Raw genomic sequence first — 17,372 nt, 5'->3', positions numbered from 1 at the left:
TGTTCCATCCGTCTGTGTCACGCTTGACTCACGTCAAGTCACACTTCTCGGTCACGTGACCGATGACGCTCATAAACAAAACGCTGAAGCCCGCAAATTGAGTAAAAAAGCTGCTTGGAGATCGCAAATGACGGCGGCCTTAAAAGTACGTTCGAAACAACTGGATCAAAGTTATGGCTGAATACTCTGAGATCGCCACAATAGCACTGTTGCTATTTCCGACATCCTACCTGTGTGAGGTGGGGAGTTTCTGCAGCAACAGCGACTAAAACAAAATTACGAAGTAGACTGGACATAAACCACACACTTGAGGTGTCATTGTCTCCTATTATCCCGAGATGGGACTGTCTGATTGCAGAAAATCAAGCTCGGGGCTGTGGTGAGTTGTCATTTTCATGCACTTTGAATTTGCGTTGTATCGTATTTTGAAGGCATTAAACATTACCAGAGTGAGTGTTGCGACCAGATTAGAGGCTCCTTGTGTTTATTATTATATTTCGAAAACACCACAGTTTTCATGCAGCTCATACCATATTATTTTGTTGTATTAATCCGCCACACCTTAAATGCCGGTCCCTGAAAATATTGTCTGACTTAAACCGGTCCGTGGGGCAAAAAAGGTTGGGGACCCCTGCTCAACAGGATGCATTGCAGGGAAAAAAAAAGCATTTAATCGCGAAGGCTCATTGTGTGTTTGTAGCCAACTTAGTCATTTTGATAGTAGGCTAATATAGCTAATATAGATACATACAGCGTGTGTTGCCTTCTTTATGAGGCTTTTAGTTTGTTGTGGCTCCAGACAGATTTTTTATTTTTTGGTCCAATATGGCTCTTTCAACATTTTGGGTTGCCGACCCCTGCTCTGGGGCCTCCTGTCATGCTCGGGACACATCACCATGGAAGCGTCCTGGAGGCATCCTAATCAGATGCCCGAGCCACCTCATCTGGCTCCTCTCGATGTGGAGGAGAAGTGGCTCAACTCTGAGCCCCTCCCGGATGACCGAGCTTCTCACCTTATCTCTAACGGAGAGCCCGGACACCCTGCAGAGGAAACGCGTTTCGATTGCTTGTAACCAGGATCTCATTGTTTCGACCAGGCCCCACGGCCCATGATCATTAGGTGAAAGCAGGAACGTAGAACCCGTGACTAGAACTTCGCGTTTTGAGTTAACGCCTTCATCACAACAGACTGATCCAAAGTCCGCATCACAGCAGACGCTGCACTAATTCGCCTGACGATCTCCTGCTCCATCCTGCACTCTTTCGTGAACAGGACCTCAAGATTTTACTTAAACTCCTCCATTTGGGGCAGCATCTCATCCCCAACCCGAAGGGGGCAGTCCACCCTTTTCCGACTGAGAACCATTGTTTCAGATTTGGAGAAACTGATTTTCATCCCAGCTGCTTCACACCTGACTGCGACGCGCTCCAGTGAGAGTTAGAGATCGCGGCTTGAAGAAACCAAAAGCGCCACAAAATCAGCAAAGAGCAGAGATGCAATACTGAGGCCAACAAAACGGAACACCTCAACGCCTCAGCTGCACCTAGAAAGTCTGTCCATAAAGGTTTTGAACAGAATCGTGACAAAGGGCAACTTGGCGGAGTCCACTCCTCACTGGAAACATATCGAACTGACTGCCGGCAATGTGACCCAAACTCTGACATTGGTGCAATAGAGTCCAAACAGCCCATATCAGTGCATTCGGTACCACGTGCTCCCAAAGCACTCCCAAAGAACTCCCCGAGGGACACGGTCAAACGCCTTCGCCAAGTCCACAAAGCGCATGCACCATTGAGGACCCTGCCAAGGATGTAGAGCCGGTCCACTCTTCCACAGTCCGGACAAAAACCACACTGCTCCTCCTGAATCTGAGACTTGACTTCCCAATGGACCTTCCTCTCCAGCTGCCCTGAAATGACCTTAATGACCAGGGAGGCTGAGGCGTGTGATCCCCCTATAGTCGGAAGACATCTTCCGGTCCCTCTTCTTAAAAATAGAGATTACCAACCCGGTCTGCCAATCCAGATGCACTCTCCCCGATGACCACGCGATGTTGCAGACGCATGTCAACCAGGACAGCCCACTGCATCCAGAGCCTTGAGGAACTTTGGGTGGATCTCATCCACCCGCAAGGCTTTGCCACCGAGGACCTTTTTAACCACAGAGGTGACTTCAAACCCATGATAGGAGAGCCCACCTCAGAGTCCTAGGTGTGTTGATGGAGTGAAGGAAGTCTTCAAACTATTCTGCCCACTGACTCACAACGTTTTGAATCGCGGTCAACAGCGCCCCATCCGCACTATGCAGTGTTATTGGTACACTGCTTCACCTTCCTGAGATGTTGGATGGTGGAAGAGAATTTCCTCGAAACCCTCCGGATGTCAGCTTCCATGGCCTCGCCAAACTCCTCCCACGCCTGAGTGTTTGCCTTGGCGATGGCTGAAGCTGCGTTTTGCTTGGCCAGCCTGTACCCATCAGCTGCCTCTGGGGTTCCACAAGCCACAAAGGCCTTTTACAGGACTCCTTCTTCAGCTAGACACCATCTCTCACTGCCAGTGTCCAGCAGCGGGTTCTTGGGTCGCCGCCACGATAGGCATCGGTCACCTTATTACGGCTACAACTCCTATCGATCGCTTGCTTCAACAATAGAGGTGCGGAACATGGTCCACTTGGACTCAATGTTCCCCCGCAGCCCCCGGGACGTTGGAAAAGCTCTGCCGGAGGTGGTAGTCGAAACTCCTTCTCACAGGGAATTCTGCCAGACGCTCACAGCAAACCCTCACAATATGGGTCTGCCAGGTCGAGCCGGCATCTTCTACCACCATCTGAGCCAATTCACCACCAGGTGGTGATCAGTTCACAGCTCCAGCCCTCTCTTCACCTGAGTGTCCAAAACATGTGACCGCAAATCCAATGATAGGTGGTGGACAAAGTCAATCATCGAACTGCGACATTTGGACGCTCTTTTGTTTGAACATGGTGTCCGTTATAGACAATCCATGACGAGCACGGAAGTCAAATAACAAAAAGACTCGATTTCTGATTGGTGATGCCTTTCCTCCCAATCATGCCCTTCCAGGTCCCACTTTCATTGCCCACATGAGCATTGAAGTCACCAGCAGAACGACGGAGTCCCAAGAGGGAGCGCTCCAGCACACCCTCCAAGGACTCCAAAAAGGGTGGGGACTCTGAACTGTTGTTTGGTGCATTGGCACAAACAATCAGGACCATCCCACCGACGGAAGCCAGAGGGAGGCTACCCTCTTGTCCATCGGTGTGAAACCCAAATGACAAGCGCTGAGCTGGTGGGGCGATGAGTATGTTCACACCTGCTCTGCGCCTCTGCAACTCCGGAGTGGAAGAGAGTCCAACCCCTCTCGAGAGAAGTGGTACCAGAGCCCAAGCTGTGTGTGGAGGCAATTCCGACTCTCTCAAATCGGAACTTCTCTGGGAAGGGGGACCCACATTGCCTCTTCGGGCTGAGCCTGGCCGGGCCCTTTTGGGTCTAGACCAGGGGTGGGCAATCCCAGTCCTGGAGGGCCGCTATCCTGCATGTTTTCCATCTGTCCCTTCTCCAACACACCTGATTCAAATGATCAGATCATCAGCAAGCTCTGTCGAGGCCTGAACAATTGAATCAGGTGTGTTGCAACAGGGACAGATGGAAAACATGCAGGATAGCGGCCCTCCAGGACTGGGATTGCCCACCCCTGGTCTAGACCCAGCCACCAGGCGCTCGCCAACGATCCCCACCTCCAGGCCACTTGGGTATATTCCCCTTTGTAATGTTGAGCAATTTGAGGGGGTTGTGATTAGATCACAGTGCTTTTTAATAAGCATAACAGCACACTCAAAGAGGAGCTGGAAAGGAGAGCATAGAGGCCAGTGCTGTTTCCGAGAGAAAGCCTGGCAAAGGTCCCTTTTGGAAGATTGACTGTGGACCAAATGAACTCTTCTGGCAAGTTCAACTGAGGCCGTCTACTGTCAGCATAAACATCAATACGCCACATTCAAACACACCTGCATCATTGCTCCAATCAGCAGAGTCATTTTCTGGGGGGTGAGTTTGAATGGTGGAAATACCTATTGAGAGAAACCAGTAACACAGAGTTTATACAGTAGTTGTGAGCAGTCCTGATAATGACTCATACCGTCCACAGTCATGTGAAGTGGCGGCACGGTGGTCGACTGGTTAGCACATCCGCCTCACAGTTCAGAGGTGCAGGGTTCGATTCTGCCTCCTGTGTGGCGTCTGCGTGTTCTCCCAGTGTCTGCGTGGGTTTTCTCCGGGTTCTACGGTTTCTTTACACATCCGAAAAACATGCATGGCAGGTTAATGGAACACTCGAAATTGTCCCTATTGTGAGCGGCAATGTTTGTTCGTCTATGTGTGCCATGCGATTGACTGGCAAACCGTGCAGGGTTGTCTCCCCCCGCCTACTACCCGAAGACAGCTGGGATAGGCTCCACCACGCCCGCGACCCTCGTGAGGAAATGCGGATAACAAAAATGGATGGATGACGTGAAGTTGTGCAGCAGGTTTCTTGCTCACGTCAGCTTCTTCTTGTCATCGTCGTCATTGTGGCTATTTTTAACAGCTTTCACTCCTGCTTCCAGCCGCCGCTTATGATGACTCAGGAATAGAAATTTTCTCTGTGGCATAAGGGCATGCTCAGTATGATCGTAAAATAACCCCGGATGATAACCCATTTTAATGTGTTTGTTAATCGACTCTAGTTTCCACTCTGGGTGCCGATCTCACACCTATAGAGAATGTGTCATCGAAATTGAACCTAACATGCATGTTTTTAGTAAGTGGGAGTTAGGAATGCTCAGAATCAACCCCCAAACCACAGATCGATGAGTCACTAGCTAACCACTCGCCTCTTGCCCAAAGACAGCTGAGGATGACCATAAGGAGGACGAGCCCTCTACGAAATGGTGTATTGTTTATGTTGTACTGAGCAGCCAGGACACTGTTGAGATAAGTTCCATTTCCTGTTCTTACGTCATCATCAATATTTTTTTCCCTCATCTTCACAGACATTTTGTCCCATGCATTTGTCCTCACATATGTGCAAAAATGACCTGAAAGTTTGACTTTTGTTGTGCCATTCGGTGCCATAGCTTGGGAACATTTAATAACTGACGAGAGATTCCTTCAAAGTGCGAGGTCAACCGTGTATTCTTGGCAGAGGTGTATCACTGAAAGGGGGTAATTCATTTTTACGAGCTACTCTGCGCATGCATTCTCATTTGCATTTTTATGTGTTGTGTTTCTCGTTTTACAAATGGCGTTAGGGAGATATATATATATATATATATATATATAAAAATGGTGCGGAATGTCCCGGGGGCTGCAAGGGAACATTGTCGTCTGACAAAAAATCTCCGTTCAAGTCCTTTTCCTCAAGCTATGACCACTTCAACGTGTTCCTAACACTCGCGTCTATTGCACGTATGTCAGCTTGCCTGTCTACCTGTTTGAACATTGCGCTGGGGGCCGTACCTGGCCGATCACGCATGAATTAGTTTACACAAAACGCTATTCAAATACTCTACATTCAAAGATTAATCTGCCTTTTGTGTGCACACGTGCACCCTTTGTGACTTCCGTTCTCGCCGAAATATCAAAATCTCAGATACGGCGAGGCCATGAGAATGTGAGGGGAGGGGTGCCACTCGAGCGAAGCGCGCCTCAGCAGTCGATAGCCCGCTGCTCTCTGCTGTGCGTGCGTCAGCGTGAACATGTACATACGCGGGCCTTTTGGGTTTAACCAATCAGCGCCGACACAACCGACGTCACAGATCAAAGAAGCTTTAATCGACGACAACAGCTAAGCTAAGCTAGCCGAAACGACACAACGCTCGAAGTCGGACAGACACGTTTTTCTGCTAATCTGTTTGTTTCCGTTTTTGTCCAAATATAGATTTTTTACTACAACTGTCTTGTCCATGGTGTCTTTTATTCGTTCCACTGGGGCAAGTGTGTTTATAAAGAGATCTCTTTACTGTTACTAGTGTTCGTGCCTCAACATGTCTACGCTCGTGAAAGCAAAACAACGAACTCAAAACGCGTGTTCGTTCAATGTTGTCAACTAATATCCGGATTAATTTTAGGCAATTTTTCCTCAACTTTCCAGAGGAATTTTCATGTAAATTTGAAAATCCGGAATTTCGGGAAAATCTGGAGGACTTTCATCATTCCTTAAGAAACGTCAGTAAACAAAATACCTCAATCTGTTGAGGGGCAGATAACAATTTTCTCTCATTTCTGTCCACTACAACAGCAGACAAGGTTGTCTGGCCAATAGAAACGCCTTTTACCAGGTAAACCGCAGTGTCGTGTTCTGTAGACTCTGCTACTGGTCTGTAAAAGGAACATAAAGGCGTGTCCATTAAGGTTAAGCTATTTTGAACAACAAAAACACATCAAGTCTCACAGCCCTTACATCAATGAGACGTTTGAAGTCACTGCCTTAACTTTCAATTTCATGATTTGGAAATAGCTGGCTGAGAAAGGCTTCTTGTTATCATCCAACACTCTGACACAACACCTTACTGACTTGCCCATTTCCACCTGTAAATGAGACAAATGAGGCCACTCAAGAGGGAAATCACCAATTCGGTTCACTGGAAGAGCAAACCTGAAGACCAAGTTAACTCCATGAATATTAAAAGTTGAGCACTTTTACAGAACAAACAGATCAAGGCAACTGAGGCACGTCTGGAACGTGTGCGTTTTTTTTTTTTGTTTTTTTATTCTGTACTAAGAAGGATCATCATGTCGAGCGGCTCCAGCATCAACCACAAAGATGAATTATCAGACTGGAAACTGACCTTGTCGACCACTCTCAAATTCACCTCCAGGATTTCAGAAACATGCACTGTGGCTTTGGCTGTCAATGGGGATGCCAAACAAAGGTCATGAACCATCACTTGCACCACACCTGGCTGGATGGGGGAAACCTGGGGACATGAAGGAATTCAAGTGAGAAATTCAAACTGGCAAGGATCATCATTCTTTTTCACTTGTGTATCTAGACTGTGAATTTCGATTTCCCTTCCCTAAATCACTCTACTAGAACTCCAGATGCCCCTACATACCTGAGCTGTTCCTTGGGTGTCCTTCAATACCACATCTGCAACATCTTTAACACTGGTTTTGACAACAAAATGGCCCGATCCCTCTCGCAGGGCAAGGTTACCCTACAAGGAAAACACACACGAAAAAGCTTTTGAGCTAAGTCAAAATTTGTATTGGATCAGACTTTCATTGCACAATTTCAGGTCACTTGTATGGTTGAACATGCTGTGCTAGTCGCATCAACAGGACCCCACCATAATTCTGTTTATTTCTCCAGACATGTCTGAGGCTAGCAGGGCCCCACTAAGAAGAATGAGCAGGGTCAAACTAAGATGAGCTGAGATGAAGTCATTTGCAAAAAGAAACAATACTTAACACCAAATGCATGGACTAAACAGTAATCAAGCGGTAAAAGAAAAACTTCTCTCTTACCCGCACATCTGGGTGGTTGTATAAGGTCAGTGTGTCAGGAAAGATGTGCACATCTTCAACTAAAATGAGTTCCAATGTTGCTGACACAGGGGCAAATGTGCCAACCTATCCACAAGAACAGTCAGAACAGACTGAAGATATACAGTAGTACAAATTTGGATGAAAATAAAATGCATAAAGAGTCCACACGTTTGACAACATCACAAAAGAAAAATGCATTCTGTAAAATGTAAAAGTTCATGATCAAGTACCAGTAGATAATCACAATGCATCCAGACCGAATTTGCAGAATGATATGATACATTTCAAAAGTCAAGCGATATTGACTGTAATTGCGCCACAAAGATGGGGAGCTGCTAAATTCTTGTGGCAAAAGAAACTCATGTATTTCTACTTTTTGTGAGGCATTGCACAAAATCGAACAAAAATATCAACAAAACAGCTGAAAACATTAAGGAATTGAGCAGCCACATTCGGTGCTGTTCATTACCAAAGCAGTGACTTCATATTTACAACCAACATTAACATGCGCCTTTCCTTGTCGAGCTGCTGATAACCTTGTGGTAGAAAGCATTACTGTAAATGAGGCCTTGACAATAAAAGACAAGTGTAAAAGTGAAGACACAAAACACTGTAGTTTGGAGAATTTGTTCCAGTTATATAGCAGCTGCGTACCGAGGAGGGTTTGAACATCTCTCAGCACCCCGCACAGGCCAGTAAGTCACAGTCACAGCAAGGAGAGAAAACAGACTGCTCAATGATCAGATAAACTGAAAAATGTGACACTTACTCGACTCTGAACTTTGGCTGCTTTGATATGTGACAGCTGGTAATCCAGCACTGTTGCTGTGATGGCAACAATCCCCGATTGATGGTGCACAACAACAGTCTGTCGGCCTGTTACAGATGACACAGAGAGGAACTGCTATGCAAAAATCCGTTTGATAATTTTGGACATCAAAGAACGACAGCAATGAAAATTCAGTGAAAGCTTCTTTCCAAAAAGCTCATCAAGAGATATATGGGATTTGGTCGCTTCAAATATAACCTTTCAACAACTTTTAAGCGCAGACACTTTTACCAAGTAGTTTCATCTGTTTGTTTTCATCCTCAAAGGGTTGAAGGGTCAGAGGCTCGAGACTGGCCAGGGACACTTTGCTTGATTCCCACACGATGCTCAGTGAGCTGAAGTTGTCAAACGTCCGCGCTTGGTGGTCAAAAGCTGCAAGGTCCAGAAGTGAGTTGCGGCAATTTGAAACTGGGACCTTAAAAAACAACCCAAACATAATCACTCAAAATCGCATTTGATCATTTTACAAAAATACCATCAAAACAACACTCAGGTGGGATTGTCATATTGAGGAGAGGGAAATAACATGCGTACCACGGATTTGTTCTGCTGCACCAGAGGGCATGCTAGTTCCTGCTGCGGAATGGCGTAGACCGGGACCAGGGTGAAGCGTGACGGAGGAGCGCAAACAAACCTGACAGATGCTCGCTCTACAGCGGGGTAAGGGTTGGTCATGCTGACCTTGTTTCGCACCCTCACTTCCAGCATCTGCACATTTATGAAGGATCACTACAAAGCTCTGACACTGGCTCACCATGGAGAATACATTTCTTCTCTGGGAACAGAATACAATTATACAATACATCCTGATTTATATAGTGCTTTCACAACAGCTGCAGCTGTAACAAAGCGTTCAACAAAACAGTTAACATAAAGTTGTTGCAACTAACTTTCTGTTGGATTAGTAGTGTGTTGGGATCGTTCCGTATCATCAATGCTGTGCCCAATGATACAGTATAAACCAAGAAATCTTTGAAGGACAGAATGTTGAGCACTTATTGGTGTTGTTAAATGAAGAAAAAGTCATGCCCATCTAGTCCCAATGATACACATCCAGTTTGTTATTTGGTCAGCATGGAGGAATTACCTGCTCTCCCAAGGCCCTGCAAAATATTTGGTCAGCATGGAGGAATTACCTGCTCTCCCAAGGCCCTGCAAGTTGCTCTGACCAAATGCTGGTCATAATTATGGGACAGTGGGCTGGTCAGAGTCAGGCTCACACTTTCTTCCACCTCAGCTCTCAACTCACAGAAGAATTTAGAGGGCTCCAGAACCCAAGGCTGAGGCCCACCCTCAAACAGCATGTCTTTAGAGGAACCCAGTGTCACCACAGCCACGGACACAGGGTCAAGAGCCTGACAAATGACACCATCGGGACAATTGCTCTCATTAAAACATAAAAGTGTGTCTTCTTTTCTTTTAAAGATGATTTATTTAAACACACTATCAGGTCGAGCTCTGCAATGTGACGATATACAGTATACATTATAGAGTGTGTGTGTGTGTGTGTGTGTATATATATGTGTGTGTCCACGGACACAGGGTCAAGAGCCTGACAAATGACACCATCGGGACAATTGCTCTCATTAAAACATAAAAGTGTGTCTTCTTTTCTTTTAAAGATGATTTATTTAAACACACTATCAGGTCGAGCTCTGCAATGTGACGATATAGAGTATATATTAGAGAGTGTGTGTGTGTGTGTGTGTGTGTGTGTGTGTGTGTGTATATATATATACATATATATACCCTCCTAAGACCTGAACTCTTGCAAGGCATGCATTTTTAGTTTATTTTTATTTTCTCTTTGATATTTAGGCTAATTGGGACCTGATGAGTGTAAAAACAAAGAATTATCTTTTTACATGATGTAACGTCCTCGTAAGTGGACGCCAGGCCCTTGTAGTCCAAAATTTAACATTGTAGTCTTGACAACCCACAACGTCATGTCCACACATGTGGACGCCAGGTCCCAGGAGGTTAAAAACACACACACACACACACACACACACACACACACACACACACACACACACACACACACACACACACAGTATATTTTAAACCTATTTCAACTAATAAGAAGACAAGATGAACATCACAGCGCTACCGATTGCCATGTTTTTCCCCAATTCAAAAACCTCACCTACACCATCAGCACCTCAAGCAGAAGGAAGAATCTGCTGAGTGAATTATGTGAGAGCTGCCTTCGACGCCATCAACACAAGCCTCTTTGCCTCTCTGAGAAGGCACTGTTGATGAATGTTAAATACTGTATAATGTTTGACAATCAACGATTTAAGTAAATATATGAATGCACTGTTGTAATTCTTGCCTCAAATATGTAAAGTAGAAATACTGTTTATATATTTTAAACATGGTGGTACCCACAAACACATACATGAAAATTCTTGGTGGTTGGGGGGGGCAAATGCTACCTCGTGGTCTTCACCTTGCGTTCTGTTCCCCATTAACGGTAAAAAACGAGTGATTACTGTATATCGTTATTGGGATATAAAATTGCTTATATTGTGATTGAGGATTTTTTTTTCATATCGCTCACCACTACTACGATGTATTCATTTCCTAATTCCATGTTAAAAGTGAGAACTTGCCCTGAAATATACAGCAGCACAGAGCAAGAAAATCAAGTCAGTCAATTTCTGCAGAACTAAGCGGAGAAACATCAGTAGAACATCTTGAACAGTTTAGAGAACAATGCCTCACAAGTGTCGAATCAAAATGCATGTGTTCAGGTGGATAGAACATTCAGCAAGAGCAAATCTGAGAGTACTTCAGGATTATTGAAATGTTCCACATCAGGTTTTTTGTCACCTCATCAAAACGTGTCGTACTGTTGAATTTTGTATTCTACTACAACTGTTTGGAGCCCATCTCATTCTGATGCAGCAGAGAAGCAAACGTGTGTCAATCAGAAAAGCCAGCGTATAATGCATAATTAAAATGCATAAAGCCTGGAAGAAGACCAAGAGGGGAGGGAGTGTTTGAAGAGTCACTGATCATCTCATTCCTGCCTTGATTGTCAGGGCAGGCTGTGTGCATGAATGCGCAGGAGCTTGCACAAGTGGCTTTGCCACTTTCGAGGACAAACGATATTACAATACGATATTACGATACAGAATTATTATTACACGTCAAATATCATAATTGACCTAATTGTGAGGCAGAGGTAAAATAGAATCACAACAATGGCTCAAGCAAACATTTGTGACCCAGCTAGATCCTCTTGGTGCCCTCTAACATCCAAGGGGAGTAGGTCAGCAGCCGTTCATGGACAAAAACGCCCACAAGGAACTTATTAGTTTTGAGACTAGTCAAGACTCATTAAGTCTAAATTATGTTTTAAGACTCACGCCGAGGGGAAGATAAGCTGCAATGGTGATCTCTGCACTGAGGTGAACGTTGCCATGGGTGTAGCTGACCAAGAGCGTAGTGTAGCCTGGGGTCAGAGCTTTGGCCATCAATCCACTGCAGTGGTCTTCGCCGGGAGACAGTCGACCTGCAAGGCATAAAGAGAGGTGTTTGGGGGAGGGAGGAATGCAAATATCCGTAATTGTTCACCAAAAAACAAAACAAAACAACAACAAAATACTCCTTTTTTTTCCTAGTGTACTTTTTCAATTAGCAATTGGAGATTGAATTGAATCTGAAATGGAAATTTGAAGAGATTCATTGTTTCAATGTTAAACAAGCCCCATAAATGGGTCTTACCCAAAACACAACAGATGGTTGACGTAGAATTAATGTATTGCTGGCCTTACTGCTTCAGTCAATGAATATAAGAAGAAGCAAAATAGACGGCACTTTTACCCTCAAACACATGAAATACTTAAGTGGTCTGCTCCAGCTTGACAACTTGTGACCAGTTGTAGCTCCCAATGACAAACTGTCCAAAACAGGACAATCAACGAATGAGCATCTACTAGTGAGTGACCTTCACTTGATGGCAATTCTCCGATGAGTGAGGCAACTGGCAACATGAGGAGAAAATTATCTTTTATGCACTGAAGCAGCTGCTACACATCAGAATCCATTTGCAGACTCACCTTCAAGCTGCTGAAAGACGCCTTGGTTTTCCTCATCAACCTGCAGGTCAAAGTGGGAGCAGTCACTCAACATGACGACCTCCATCCCCTCTTCCTCCAACAGGCCAAATATTCTGAGCGGTAGTTCTAGAATCGTGCCCACTCGGGCCTCCACTCGACAGGGAGCGAAGTCCATTGCCACAGGTTCAACGACGTATACCTACGGGAATGAATATATTCAAAGTCATCGGTGTCAAAGTTGGGGATCAAGGTGTACACAAGTTTCAGTTGATGAAGCTCCAACATCACGAAGGAATTGTACTGATAACCTTGACAGCCCCAAAAATGGAAAAGAGTTGTCTTTTTTTTTTTTTTTTTTTAAAAAAAAAAAAAAATTCCACAACATTTTTCAAAAAGTTCGTGCATTGTTAAAACTGGATGCCTCCAAGCAGTTTTGCTTTCAACTCTCTAATAAAAAGAAACAATTCTAATAACATCTCCATTAACATAAATCATTTGCATTTGTAATTAAAACGCAGTTACTTTGCAAATACTTCATATTCCTTGGCTCATTTTTGGATATTGTGACAAGGATTTTTCATTCCCATTAAATTTCGGTGTTGAATCCATTGACAACATTTTAAAGACTGAGAAAATGTCACTTGATTCGTTGGAAGATTGATTTAGGATGTAATGTCACTGCTCGATTGTGTGCCAAATCAAGTGACTTTTTGTGAACTGAAGGCAGCATCACAATCCGTCGTGTCAAACAAAAAAAAAAGGGTTATCCAGACCTGACCCAGACTATGCATTGCCATACTATGATTGTTTGTAACACGTCATTGGCATCATATCCAATGGTACTGAGCAGCAAAATAACAAGCGTACTGCACATCAAAATGATAACAGGCTTGAGCGGCCCTTTTCAAAAAGACAGCTGATGCAAACAAAAGTGGAAAATGTGAATTTAAAAGGACCAGTTCAAGACAAGTCAGGTCAAGTCAAGTACAACTTTATTGTCAAATGCGCTGTTTGTGCAACATACAGCACAGATGAAATTTCTTTCCTCTCAACCAGACAACAAAACAAGAGGAGCCGCTGCAGGTGCCCGCGCCGCCATCAAAAGAACAGTTAACATAAAATGACAAAATAATACAACACAACACATAAGACACAGACAGTCGTGCAATCTTACCCACTTTTCCTGCATACACTTTTGTTGTTTGAAACAGTTATAGGTGAAAGAGGAGCGAATCAAAGTGTCCTTTTCACCAGTGGATCAAAGACGTCATGCTGAAAATGTGCACACGTCTGCTACACGCTAAGTTTGAAAGCAACAAGAAGCTGCAGCGTCCATTAACGAAAAAGAGATTGTCTCTCATCTCCTGTCCCATGGAAATCAGCTTCAATTCCAAGCCGCGACTCCCAGTTCCACAAACGCATCGGCGCTCTGCGCTGACGCTCCTTTCTTCTCATCGTCGGCTCCTCAAGCCATGCATCCATCCAGCCGCAGACTGTCCAACAGCACCGAACTTTCCGCTGAACAAAGCGGGGCTGTGAAAATGCTGCCCATTACAGGCGCAAAACACAATCGCCCCGGAGCTGTCCAGCATTGACAGTCAAATGACGCCAACATTCCTCCCAATCAAAATCAGTGCTGGTACACGTGTGCTGCCAAAAAGGCGCAACCACCAAGCGCAGATTCTTCTTCTTTGACGAATGTCATGGCGAAAAATGCTGAAAACAATCCACATCAGATCCACACGACGTAACAACAATACCATGTGACATAACAAAAGACAAAAACAACAAAAAACGCATGGCTCTTGAAGGGCACTTGCCGGCGGCTGCCTATTCGGGCGCCATGTTCAAAGCAGAAAGGGGCACTCTGATTACCATTGCACTATGTTCTTAAACAATAATTTAAATATTCAAGATGGAGAATAGGTTTTGATTTGTAATATTGTTAAATTGCGATTGTGCTGTATTACATTATATTAGCATGATATACAAGTTGCCCCCACAACCCCCCCAAAAAAATGCATGTGATAACTGCTGCAGAAAAATCGCAAAGTAGTTGAGAGCTGATATGTGCCAACTTTGTGTGTGGCAAAAAAAAAAAAAAAACTCTTTGAAAAGGTAATGAATCACCTGCATGCCATGCATCATCATTTAACAACTATAGATTCATAATTCTGAATTAAATTGGCTGAAGAGTAAATGATAGGCATTATCAATGATGCTGTCAGAGTCACCATACCTTCATCTCTCCGAAGTGGAGTGGGTTGCGCATATCCTGTGCTTTTACGACGCTGACACCAATGTCACTGACTGTCGTCATCACGCCTTTGACAGTCACTGTGGCCACACTTGGGTTGGATGAAGACCATCTGAAATTTCCACTGCCACCTGTTGCCTATCCAAAGCAAAGAGCAAAAACCTCTCAATGACATTGAATGGAACAGTATGAGAGATGAAAAAACACCAAAAAAAAACACCTTTGCTAACAACTCAGTCATCGTCTTGCTCATCCAAATGAATTATACCTTAATTGTGTACTGATAAGGTCCGACCTTGGGTTGCCATGGGAATGTAAGAATACTTGGACTGAGAACAATAGGTTTATAGATTTCCACATCCTGTTCATTGTGGACTGGTTTAACGAGTGGATGGACCCCATCCTCCGAGAAGCAGAACAGAGGGCACAGTCACTGATCAAGTTGACGATTTTTTTTTTTGGAGATAAACTAAAGATTATTGTCATTTTGAAATGTGAGCAAGTATAAATCAAACTTACTTCATCCTCAACAGCTGTCAAAGTAGCATCAAAGACACTCAGGCCGTCTTTGATAGCTTTGACCCTATGGTAAGATCCATTCAGGGAAGAGTGCAAAATATCAAAGAAATCCAGAGGGAAAACAGAGTCGATTCGGATATTCTGCCAAAAGAGGAGGTAGAAAAGCAACACCAATAACTTTGCTTTTTGTAGCATTGTATGAAAGGTGGTCACAGTAAAGCTATGAGCTGAAATAGAAAGTGTGTCATATGTGAGCAGAAACAATCGTTATAACATAGCTGACATCCCGGTATGGAATATGGCAATCGGATTCGTGACGTAGTTCCGATCTCGTTTGTGAATTTCAAATGTCGAATTTTCGTTCACTTTTTGCTCCGTCGCAACAAAGAGAAGAAAAACGCACAGAAAATAAAAGAGCGCTTCGATGACGCAGCGATTGTAATAACAAACACCCTCCTCATTTTGTTCCCAGTCCACTGCGCGATGTGGACGAAATCTTTCGGAAAATGGTGAAGACTAATTATGCCATTATAGCGGCTGGACGTCAAAACTACATTTCACCTTTTTATATTTACTCGTGTGGTGGTGCACTCGCCTGACGTGTTTGCGGGGAGCGTAGGTTCGGTCCCGACTCGGTGACGGTGTGCATGTGGATGTGAATAGTCGCTTCCTGTGCCCCGCGACTGACTGGCGACCACTTCAGAGTGCAGTCTGCCTTCCGCCCGAAGTCAGTTCGATTAGGCTCCAGCAACTCCCCGCGACCATGTTCAGGATAAGTGCTGTTGAAAATGGATGGAGGGATTGCAATTTACTCTTTTTTTCCAATCCGTTATTTTTCCTGCTGTTGCGGATGGAGCCAGAAGTTACGAATGGAAACAGTTCTTCATAACTTCATTAAACATTTTCAATGTACAACAAAGAAAATAATCAGACACGTTTCATATTTACACAGACATAAAGAACTTAACGCCAGGGGACTAATAATTAAAATGACATCCATTCAACGTGTATTCAAAAATACTAAGATTCAAGGCAAGCCGATTACACATTTGATTTTCGCTCAGCCCTCCCGCCCCCAAGCAAAACCAAAATGTGCATTCTTCCGAAATTAACCAAAGGTTATTTTTCAATAAAACCTGTCACAAAAATACATAGGTCACACCAGAAAAATTTTACTGACACACAATGCCAGAATAGAATACCACTGCCACACCAGTGTCTTTCGTGAACCTTTTTTGCATACATAAATCAGGTGAACAATTTAAATGACATTTCTTTACTCTTATTCATAATTAATTAACGATTGTGTAAAAGACAGCCTTTCTTCCAAGCGGGAGGATCTCGTCCAGAGAGACAGATCAAATTGTAACCATGTGAGATGATGAGGTAATCTCTTTCTGAAAAAGCACTCTTATTCTGTTCTTTCAAAATGATTTGACATTGGGAACTAATTTTCCAATCACTGGCAAGATCGGAAGTATGTCACAGCCCTGTTTCATGTAGTTCATCAACAGGATTCATTTTACTGTGACAGTGTCATTGACAGGTGCTCTTCGACTGAGGTTTACTTACATCAGACATGTAGAGCTTGTTGCCAGATTTATCGAATACTTCATATCATAGTCTCGACCCATTTCCAGAACCCAACTGTTTCCAGGATGAATGTTAAAGGCTAAATCAAACACACGTTTGAAAAAGACTTTTCGCACTCACGTTTCTCTTTCAAAACAAAAGTAAGCAGAAGTGAGTGAACTAACCTACGTAGGCAGGTTCCACCACAAACAAAGTGCTGTCGGTAAGACGAAACACTCCTTGCACCCGAAGACCTAAATAATATTTGTCAGGAAAATTGAACCAGATCTTGTACAGCTGGGGCATGTAGAAACCTTTGGAGGGAAAGACCGCTCAAAATTAAAAGGGGGCACACGGAAGAAGTTGCCAAAGAGAAACATATTTTATTATGAAACTCACTGTACTGTATTGTTTGTATAGAATGTAAGAGAATGTCTCCTGTGTTACTGCCCTGATATGACATGGGGAAAAATAAACAGTGGTCACAATATTAAAATAACGTGTGCAAAATACTAATTTTTAGACGCTCCTTGTGTTTATTATTATATTTCGAAAACAGCAGTTTTCATGCAGCTCATACCATATTA

The 17,372-nt window shown here is 44.0% G+C and overlaps 1 protein-coding gene across 1 annotated transcript in view; it reads right to left on the bottom strand.

Moving 5' to 3' along the window:
• LOC109507240 (nuclear pore membrane glycoprotein 210-like) overlaps positions 1-16,842 on the bottom strand; it is a 19,429-nt gene extending 2,587 nt beyond the window's left edge. Inside the window, exons 1-16 of the mRNA XM_019856527.1 lie at positions 16,786-16,842; positions 15,214-15,354; positions 14,963-15,097; positions 14,677-14,832; positions 12,438-12,636; positions 11,745-11,890; positions 9,507-9,725; positions 8,905-9,078; positions 8,602-8,785; positions 8,311-8,417; positions 7,521-7,625; positions 7,109-7,210; positions 6,842-6,970; positions 6,454-6,581; positions 6,236-6,371; positions 4,022-4,084 (exon numbers count right to left, since the gene is read on the bottom strand). Coding sequence (XP_019712086.1) covers positions 4,022-4,084; positions 6,236-6,371; positions 6,454-6,581; positions 6,842-6,970; positions 7,109-7,210; positions 7,521-7,625; positions 8,311-8,417; positions 8,602-8,785; positions 8,905-9,078; positions 9,507-9,725; positions 11,745-11,890; positions 12,438-12,636; positions 14,677-14,832; positions 14,963-15,097; positions 15,214-15,354; positions 16,786-16,794 — 2,133 coding nt within the window. The 5' untranslated portion in view covers positions 16,795-16,842. The remainder of the gene's footprint in view (positions 1-4,021; positions 4,085-6,235; positions 6,372-6,453; positions 6,582-6,841; positions 6,971-7,108; positions 7,211-7,520; positions 7,626-8,310; positions 8,418-8,601; positions 8,786-8,904; positions 9,079-9,506; positions 9,726-11,744; positions 11,891-12,437; positions 12,637-14,676; positions 14,833-14,962; positions 15,098-15,213; positions 15,355-16,785) is intronic.
• Between the last annotated feature and the right edge of the window lie 530 nt (positions 16,843-17,372).

This window comes from Hippocampus comes, unplaced genomic scaffold, assembly GCF_001891065.2.
Source record: "Hippocampus comes isolate QL1 unplaced genomic scaffold, H_comes_QL1_v1.1 scaffold283, whole genome shotgun sequence".
Classification (NCBI taxonomy): Eukaryota; Metazoa; Chordata; class Actinopteri; order Syngnathiformes; family Syngnathidae; genus Hippocampus; species Hippocampus comes.
The sequence above is the reverse complement of the archived record's forward strand: the minus strand, read 5'-3'. Positions and strand labels throughout refer to the sequence as shown.